At 45.2% G+C, this 10668-nt stretch overlaps 1 protein-coding gene across 1 annotated transcript; it reads left to right on the forward strand.

Moving 5' to 3' along the window:
- The first annotated feature begins 4841 nt into the window (after positions 1 to 4841).
- Positions 4842 to 10419, forward strand: LOC150028756 (uncharacterized). Its single transcript, XM_090300099.1, has 3 exons — positions 4842 to 7311; positions 7888 to 9275; positions 10393 to 10419. Exons 1-3 carry the CDS (start codon positions 4842 to 4844, stop codon positions 10417 to 10419), a joined length of 3885 nt encoding a protein of 1294 aa, XP_090156225.1.
- The last annotated feature ends 249 nt before the right edge of the window (positions 10420 to 10668 follow it).

A 10668-nucleotide genomic window follows, 5' to 3' on the forward strand; every position in this document is an offset into this window, starting at 1 on the left:
TGTAAGTTATAATTAATATAAAATGTTATAATATAATTAAATTAAATATGTTTTAAGTCCACGTAAATATTAGATATATCATATGAGACTGACAATGTGTTTACATTATAAAGAATTTTTTTTTTTTGAAAAACTTGTGGTCTTCACTTAAGTTTAGGAGGCTATGGTATTATCCGAGATGTAGATATCCTATATTAACATCTCGAATATACCTTCGAAGAACACTTAGCAATCAAGAAGATTATATTTTATTTATGTAATTAGCAAGTGTCACTCAATAAATAGTTATAAAATTACGAATAAAAATATATTAGGGTCTAATTTAGCCATTTGTATAAGTAGGAGCCCAATACCGTTGGCACAAATAGGTAAACACCTTAAAATAATGAATATTTAATTATTGTTATATACTCTTTGTATTGATTGATAATTGACTTAAGCGTTAGAGTCAGATAAGAGGTACACCTACTATTGAAAACTGAAAAAAAAACTGAAAACCAAAATACACATCAAACGTAAAAATTATTTGGTTTTACAGGAAGATGTTTTTTTTTATTTTTTAATTGTTTTTAAATCTTTGGCAGTATGTTAATAATTTTTTAGTTTCACTATTAATATAATTAATTCATTGCTAAAAATATATTTTGTAATTAAATAATTAGATTATTTTAAATTTAATTGAATAGTATATTTAGTATTTTTAAATAATATAATATCACATAGTTTATTTTCCATTTTTAATATGACATAAAAAATAACTTTTATATTATTTTTTAAAATAATGATTACTTTTTAATTTAGAAAATATTATTTTAAGAAATGTTACATATATTTTTCATTTTACAATTATATCATTTTATCTGGAAACAATGGTTTCTGTCAAAATATATTAAAACTATTCATAACATATTAACATATTATAAATAAAATATATTACCATTATTCAAAATAATATCAAATATATATAAAGATAAATTATAATGTAATAAGGAGTGTAAACGAATCACTTCATTTGGAGCCGGACTCTCACCTTCTATGCCAAATAAGAGTCTTATTAAAGTGACTCATTTTTTTCCAACCTAACTAAATATCTTAACTTATTCCACCACTCTTGGTTTGACAAAAGAAAATAAAAAGATAAATATAATTGAATGACCTGTTTTATAATTTTTTTAAAATAGATAAAGTTAGTTAAAAGAATTAAAATATATTAATAATTTAGTTTATTTTAAATTTATAAAATTAAGTAACAATAAGAAGTATATTTTGATTTATTTATGGTCATTAAAATTTTAAGAAACATATATGATAAAACTTTAATCTTAAAATTTTAATATTTTAGGGTGAGTAGACTGGTTAGGTACGAAGGTAAGTTCCTGACGCACCTCGATAGTTTCTTTTGCACCTCCATACATCCATGTGAAATATCAATCTTGTCCTTATATAAAATTTAAAAAATCCTACTTTTACCTTAGAGTGCACCTTTCATTTGCTATTTTTTGTGAACGGACTCGCACCCCTTATTTCTCACAACCACTGGCACCTCCTCCATTGTTGTTCAAAAGTTCTCTTTTTTTCTGTATTTTGTTTTATGGGGGAACCCATTTTGTAGCTGAAGTTTTTTTTTTAGACTGTTATGTAGAATTGAGTATATATATATATGTGGATTATTCACTTTCAAATATATTAGAATGAATTATTGGATCCGGTGTATACATACTCAATAATATCTTAGTATGTTATTTGGAAATGAATATGATATAATTCGGTATATATACATCAGATCCAATAATACATACTGAATTGTATATTTTGGTATGTTATTTGAAAATGAATACCTAGTTCTACCATCTGGATTATTGTTATATTGTTTTTTGTTTTATATGTATGTTTGTGGGATTTCAATTTACTAACATATGGATGACCAATTAATGAAAAAGTCAAATAATGATTATGAGTATCACACAATACCCAACTTTCATTCCTAAAAGGTTTATCCCGCAATTGAAATTGACAGTTACATTTTTCTTGTACCTGTAAAGGTCAATATCCACATCATGCTTGTATTTTCTATACTTACCACCCTTCTCACAACTTAACAACACAAATATCTTTCTACCTTGTCTTCCATTTTCGGTATTAGAGCTAACAATGACTACTACAAAACCAAGTTCAAATGCGACCCTACACGCCTATTCAAATAAGTCATCTCGAGTTATAAATTATATCATAACATCAACAAATCATAGCTCAAACTTATAAAAAAAATCAATTAAAATAAATTTTACTTCATTAGTTGTAAAATGACTATGGACCAGTTAATGTTGATCCATGCATAATTTTTTTTTACTTCTTCAGAATCATTCGTCCATATTTCTAACTCCCTAGCCATAATTAAACGAGTGGCTTGCAACACTCAAATTTAACAAAACAATAAAAAATTGACCTAACTTAATAAAAAATAGAGAAGTTATTTAATTATAGTACATATCAAATTGTCTATTCAAAAGCACAAACTGGATCCGGTATTGTATATCGAATTACATAATTTAGTAGGTTAGTTTAAAACACATACCAAATTATACAATCTAATTTATAATGTTGGATATGATTTGTGTTTCCGAATGGACCAATCTGATATGTACTTTAACAATGGAGGTGTACAGATATTTGCAATCTGATATACACTAAGAAACAAAAATAAAAAAAGTGAAAAAAAAACATGAATTCACCTCATCACCATGAGTCACTCACAAATACCACCGGATCATAACCTTTAAAGAACAACTCATTCACTTAAAAAAAACCCTAATATATACTGCCAATAGTAGATTTGATATTTAAATTTTTATGGAGGTAAAGGAAGAAAAAGGCACTGGGATGCTTGGGAGAATTTGTCACCGACCAATTGTGGTGATAGTTTAAGGGAGATAAGTCCCAACATACTCGTCACTAAAATACCTTTATATTGACCTGCCAAAACCATACCCCATTGCTATTCTTAATATCTAAATAATATATAACTATGTTATATATTTTAAAATATCTTTTATTATTTTAGCTATCTTACTTTTCATTACTAACTTTCAACTTGACAACTGATTAAAATTTTAAGAAATTTAGAACTATCAAATATTCTTACATGAATTAGAAGTAGTTGTAAAAGAATATTTTTATTTATAAATAATCATAATTACATTTAGTTGATAAGTTATCTATCAGATTTTGACTTAAAAGCTTTTAGCTGGAAAAATCAGTTGACTGATAAACTCATAACTCACTTATTAAATTAAATTGAAAGTGTTTAGTAAATTAGTTTCACTGGTAGTTGGTTGCTGATAAATTTTTGACTTATAATAAGTTCTGAATTGATATATATATATATATATTATTACATAAGTATAATTTTTTTATTTATTAAATAATTAAATTTTTGTTAAACTTGTAACATCCCTAAATTTTTACCCATATCTAATAACCATAATCTGCTTTAAATATTAAAATAAATATATACACATAATACAAATATGTCTACAATTCTTTTATATAGTGTTTCAAAATATATCTCTGTACCGGTACGGGGGAGAGATCGGGACCCACCCGGCTGCCCGATGCCGTGTCAGCCTGACCGAGACCATGAGAACCTGGCCGAAACCTTTTAAAGACTTGGCTGAACGGCCGGAGCAGAAACCTTTGAAGACTTGGCCGAACGGCCTGAGCAGAAACCTTTGAAGACTTGGCCGAACGGCCGGAGCAGAAACCTTTGAAGACTTGTGCCGAGAGGCCGAAGCCTTTGAAGACTTGTGCCGAAAGGCCGAAGCCTTTGAAGACTTATGCTGAGAGGCCGAGGCCTTAGAAGGCTTGGCCGAAACCGCCAAAGACCACAGGGATTTGGCCGATGGCTGACCCGCACCGTGGGAATTTGGCTGATGGCCGAACCCCATTACAATTAACGCTCAGACCGAGATCAGTGAAGCTAATCCATCATCAAGAATTAGGTAATGCAACCCTAAGCGGTATCCACCTTGATAAACGGGCCCAACAAGGTAGGCCCACTAGAATAATATAAATAGCACGCATTTCAAGGAGTAAGGTATGTCATTATTATTGTTCACCTACCTGAGAGCTAACCACCCGCTTTACTGACTTGAGCGTCGGAGTGCCTTCGCAGGTACCCCCACCATCCGGTGTTCACCCGACGACCGAGTCCCGAGTGCCGAAAGATAAGCAGAAAGAAGAGAAGGATCCCAGTTCATCACTCAGCCACCTGCCCGACCGAAGGAAGGAGAAGAAGACTTCAACAGTTCTCTAGGTCCCATCTCCCTAGCAGGAACAATTGGCGCCCACCGTGGGGCCGAGGGAAACTAGCTGAAGGAAAAAAGTAGATGGTTTCGACAAGAAGCATGGAAAGAATGACTGAAGCCGACCAGACAATGCTGCTGCTGTCTCTCCAGAGGGAGATGGCCGAGATGCGAAGAAAAGCCGAGGAGGCCGCTCAGAAAAATGAGCAAGAGCTGCAGGTTCTCCGCAGGGAGAACGAAGATATGAGAAAGAAGCTGGGGGAGGGAGGACCCTCCGTCATACCGACGAACGTGGTTGGCAAGTCCTACACCTCTCCCCCCAACCCGGATGTGGCCGAGGGGACGAGAGGCCGACCCCCTCCCCGCGAGACTGAAATGGGCGACGAGTCGTGCCTAATCAGGTCCACCCGGACGACCCTGACGGCCGACCCGAACCGCCGTCACCCCTTTACAAACAACATCATCGAAGTCCCACTTCCTGAGAAGTGGAAGGGTTTCAACCGAGACCGATACGACGGGTCGACCGACCCGGACGAGCATATGGACGCCTACACCACCCATATGAGTCTCTACACCTCGGACGACGCCGTCTTGTGCCGAGTGTTCCCCACATCCTTGAAGGGTGCAGCCCTTAGCTGGTTCACCAAGCTGTCACCCAACTCCATCGACAGCTTTGCCACGCTCGTCGCAAAGTTCGAAACACAGTTCGCGACCAGTCGGTCGCATCATCTGACCTCAATCGCCCTGGTAGGCATCCGCCAGGAGAAGGGAGAGTCGCTGAGAGCCTTCGTGGATAGGTTCAGTAAAGTGGCGATGAGCATCCGAAATCTGAGTCCGGATGTCGCCATGCACCACATGCTGACGGCACTGCGCTCGGGGCCCTTTGCCGACAACCTATGCATGCAACCGGCCGACAGCCTGGATGAGCTGAGAAAGAGAGCCGCTAAGTACATGCAGCTGGAGGAACTAAGAGAGTTCCGCAACCAGGCCCGTGCCGAGGCCGGCGGAGAAAGGAAAGAAGGAAAGGACCGCCAGGCGCGGCCGATACAGAGAACCGACCGGGGACGGGAGAATCGAGACCGACCAATTCGATTCTCGAGATACACGCCGTTGACGGCTGAGAGAGGGAGGATCTTGGACGAGGCCCTCAACGCCGAGTTGATCCCTCCCCCAAGGAAGGTAGCCAGCCCAAATAATGCCGACCGAAGGAAGCAGTGTCGGTACCATCAAAACACCGGACACTCGACCGACGAGTGTCAGGCCCTCAAGGATAAGATCGAGGAACTTATCCAGGCTGGGCATCTCCGTCGTTTCGTCAGGAATGGCCGAGACCAACCCGGCCGGGCGGATCCACCCAGGCGGACGAGGTCACCCCAGCGCGGCCGCGAAAACCAAAATAACAGAGGCGACCGGCAACCCGCAAGGGCCGACCCCCCTCGAAGGGATGATCCCCCGAGGGAAGGCGATAGGAGAGGTAACCGAGAGGTTATCAACACCATAGCCGGCGGTTTCGCCAGGGGAGGAAGCACAAACAACGCCCGGAAGAAGCACCTCCGGGCGGTACACCAGGTAAACGCCGTGGCGTTCCGACCAAGGATGCCACCCATCACTTTCACGGACGAAGACTTTAAAGGCGTGGACTACCGCCAGCAGGACGACCCGATGGTGATAGCGGTCGACATAGATCGATTCACCATAAGGAAGACTCTCGTGGACCAAGGAAGTTCGGTAGATATCCTCTACTGGAAAACTTTCAAGGCCATGAGAATGACCGAGGCCGAGATGATGCCATACGACGACCACGTGGTAGGATTCTCGGGCGAGAGAGTGGGTACCAAGGGATATATCGACTTGTACACCACCTTCGGAGAGGGGAAGAACACCAGGACCATCAAAATCCGGTACCTAGTCATCGACGCCAACACCTCCTATAACATCCTCCTCGGCCGACCATCCATCAACCGGCTGATGGCCATAGTGTCAACCCCCCACCTCGCAATGAAATTCCCTTCAAAGACAGGAGACATTCTCACAGTCCACGTGGACCAGAAAGAAGCACGAGAGTGCTACGCCGAGAGTCTCCGGGTGGAGCCTCTAAGGGCAGACACTTCTCCCCTTCGGGCGAGGAAGTCCTCCCGAAAGGACCGCTCCCCCAGGAAGGACCGGCCGAGGGAGGCCCAGCCAACCGTAGCACTAGTAGACCTTGATCCCCGGGCAACCGAGGACAGGCTAGAGGCAAGAGAGGAGCTGAGGAGGGTCCCCCTCCTCGACGAAGAGCACAGCACGGCTGTAGGGACAGCCTTGGCGGCGGCCGAGGCCGAGGTCATGCACGCCGCGCTAAAAAAGAATGTCGACATGTTCGCATGGACGCCGGCCGACATGCCGGGAGTCAGCCCGGATGTCATCACCCATCGGCTGTCCATATTCAAGGAAGCCCGCCCGATCTCCCAAAAGAAGAGGGACTTGGGCGACGAAAAACGACTCGCGGCGAAGGAGGAGGCCGGTAAGCTCCTGTCGGCCGGATTCATAAGGGAGGCCCGGTACACGACATGGCTGGCCAACGTCGTCATGGTTACCAAGCCTAACGGTAACTGGAGGATGTGCGTCGACTACAGAAACATCAACAGCGCATGCCCGAAGGACACCTACCCCCTCCCGAACATTGACCGCTTGGTGGATGGGGCGGCCGGCCATAAAATTATGAGCTTCCTGAACGCTTACTCTGGCTATAACCAGATAAGCATGCACCCGCGGGACAAGGAGAAGACGGCCTTCATGACGGCCGACGCCAACTACTACTACGAGGTCATGCCGTTCGGCCTCAAGAACGCCGGGGCAACCTACCAGCGCCTCATGGACAAAATTTTCAAGGGTCTAATAGGCCGGGCGGTAGAAGTCTATGTGGACGACATAGTCGTGAAGTCCGACTCGTTCGAGCAACACCCGAAGGATCTGGACGAGGTCTTCAAGGCCCTAAGGGGGGTCAACATGAAACTCAACCCCGAAAAATGTACTTTCGGGGTGGAGGGAGGAAAGTTCCTAGGCTTCATGCTCACCCACCGAGGGATAGAGGCCAACCCCGACAAATGCCAGGCCATACTCAGCATGAGAAGCCCGAACACCGTGAAGGAGGTACAACAACTCCTTGGGCGGCTGACCGCCCTCTCTCGCTTTGTCCCCCGCTTGGCCGAGAGGACGAGGCCGATCGTTCAGTTGCTCCGTAAAGGCAAAAAATTCGTCTGGGACGACCAATGCGAGGAAATCTTCAAAAAATTCAAAGAGTTCCTCACATCTCCGGCCGTCATCCAGAAGCCGAGACCCGACGTCCCAATCCTCGTATATCTAGCAGTCTCGGAAGAAGCAGTCAGCGCTGCCCTAGTGCAGGAAGCCGAGGGCGAGGAGCGACCCATATACTTTGTCAGCCGAACCCTCCATTCGGCCGAGACCCGATATCAGATGATTGAGAAGGTGGCTCTCGCACTCGTCCTCACGGCAAGACGGATGCGCCCCTACTTCCAAAATCACTCCATAACTGTAAGAACCGACTACCCTATTTTCAAAATTTTATCTAAACCGGACCTTGCAGGGAGGATGATAGGATGGTCGGTCGAACTCTCCGAGTTCGACATACGTTATGAGCCGAGGGGCGCCATCAAGTCTCAATGCTTGGCCGACTTCTCGGCCGAGCTGACACCACTGCCCACCCTCTCGGACGGTTGGACTCTCTACGTGGACGACTCATCAAATAAAACAGCCTGTGGAGCGGGAGTCGTCCTGGAAGGGCCGGGCGACCTCCTCCTGGAACAAGCTCTCCAGTTCGGATTTCGGGCGACCAACAATCAGGCCGAGTACGAGGCCTTGCTGGCCGGGCTGAACCTAGCTTACGACATGGGAGCGCGCGAGGTTACATGCAAAAACGACTCCCAGGTGATGGTCGGCCAAGTCAACGGAGATTTCGAGGTTAAAGAGCCTTTGCTGCAGCGGTACTACCACGCGGCCAAAAACAGTATCGCCCGTTTCAACAAAGCGCCCTTGCAACACATACCGAGGGAGGACAACAAAAGGGCCGACATCCTGTCCAAGCTCTCGATCACCAAAAAGAAGAGCCACCAGAGGTCAGTCATACAAATATGGCTGAGACACCCTAGTGTGACGGAGGCCGAGGCCGAGTGTCTGGCTATCGAAGAAGAAGAGGCCGACGCCGAAAACTGGATGACACCCGTCATCCAATATCTAACGGTCGGCACATGCAAGGCCGGCCAAGAGAAGGCGATGAAGCAGCAATGCGCCCGGTACACCATGATTAACGAAGATTTGTATCGGAGAGGCTACTCGACCCCCCTGCTAAAATGCATCACCAACAAAAGGGCCGAGTACATCCTGGCCGAGATCCATGAAGGAATCTGCGGAAATCACGCCGGGACGAGGACGATGGCCGCCAAAGTTTTGAGGGCCGGCTACTACTGGCCGACCATACAAGGCGACTGTGCCGAATATGTGAAGAAATGCGCCAAGTGCCAAGAGTTCGGCCCCCTCCACCACACCAGGCCGGAAGAACTGCATAGCATCATCTCCCCATGGCCGTTCGCCATGTGGGGGATGGACATTATCGGGCCATTCTCCCCAGGGAAGGGGCAGACCAAATTCCTCCTGGTGGGAGTCGACTACTTCACCAAATGGATCGAGGCCGAGCCCCTCGCCTCCATATCGGCGAAGAATGTACAAAACTTCGTATGGAGGAGCATAGTTTGCCGATTCGGCGTCCCACACACAATAGTAACTGACAATGGCCGACAGTTCATCGACCGAGGCCTACAATCCTTCTATGACGACCTGGGCATCAAGTCCGTCACAGCCTCGGTGGAACACCCACAAACCAATGGGCAAGCCGAGGCCGCCAACAAGGTCATACTCAACGAGCTGAAGAAGCGTCTGGGCAAAGCAAAGGGCCGATGGACCGAGGAGTTGATCGAGGTACTTTGGGCGTACAGGTGCACTCCCCAAACTACCACACAAGAAACGCCCTACAGCCTGACATACGGAACCGAGGCCATGATCCCGGTAGAGGTGGCCGAGCCCACCATACGACGGCAGATGTTCGATCTTACCCTAAACGAGGAAAGCCTAGCGGTCAACCTTGACTTGGTAAGTGAGCTTCGTGACAAAAGCAAGATTCGGGAGGCTGCCTGCAAAGCCCGGGCGTCCAGACGGTACAACACCAAAGTCCGGCCGAGAGGTTTCCAGAAGGGCGATCTTGTCTGGAGAATGCGCAGCGACGCAAGAAAAAATGAAGGGAAATTCTCATCCAACTGGGAGGGACCTTTCCGAGTTCGAGAAGTTGCGCAGGGAGGGGCTTATCATTTAGAATGGCTGTCAGGGAAAATTGTACCGAGGACGTGGAATGCCACGCACCTCAAGTTCTATTACAGCTAAAATCAATAAAATCACGCACTCTTTCCTCACCCAACCAGGGAGGTTTTAACGAGGCGTTTTCATCAAAAGTGTTGGAAATATCCTACCGAAAGTATTGGCCGAACGCAAGTGCCGGCCCACCGACCGCCCGCTTGCTCGATTAACATCGCGAGTGCCGGCCCACCGACTGCCCACTTGCTCGATTAACATCGCAAGTGCCGGCCCACCGGCCGCCCGCTCGCTCGATTAACATCGCGAGTGCCGGCCCACCGGCTGCCCACTTGCTCGATTAACATCGCAAGTGCCGGCATGCCGTACGCCCTCTCGCTCGATAAACATCGCGAGTGCCGGCCTACCGAATGCCCGCTTGCTCGATTAACATCGCAAGTGCCGGCACGTCGAATCCAACATTCGCAAATAGTGGCCGAACGCCGTATTATACCTACTCGAATTTCGACGATCACAGATATTGCCGATCGCCCTCATATCACTCGCTCGCATTTAATGGCCGATCGCCCACATTTTCAGTTGCTCGAATTTTACATTCGCAATTAAATGGCCGATCGCCCACATTTTTACCTGCTCGAATTTCATTCGCAATTAAATTGCCGGCCGCCAATATTTTTACTTGCTCGAATTTTACATTCGCAAATAAATGGCCGACCACCTACATTTTCAGTTGCTCGAATTTTACATTCGCAATTAAATGGCCGCCCGCCCTTATTTTTACTTGCTCGAATTTTACATTCGCAATTAAATGGCCGGCCGCCAACATTTTCAGTTGCTCGAATTTTACGTTCACAATTAAATGGCCGATCGGCGGTAATTTTATTTGCTCAAGTTATACGTTCACACTTAAATGGCCGGTCGCCCACATTTTCAGTTGCTCGAATCTTACATTCGCAATTAAATGGCCGATCGGCGGTAATTTTATTTGCTCAAGTTATACGTTCGC

Source organism: Phaseolus vulgaris, chromosome 3, assembly GCF_051622355.1.
Source record: "Phaseolus vulgaris cultivar YP4 chromosome 3, ASM5162235v1, whole genome shotgun sequence".
Classification (NCBI taxonomy): domain Eukaryota; kingdom Viridiplantae; phylum Streptophyta; class Magnoliopsida; order Fabales; family Fabaceae; genus Phaseolus; species Phaseolus vulgaris.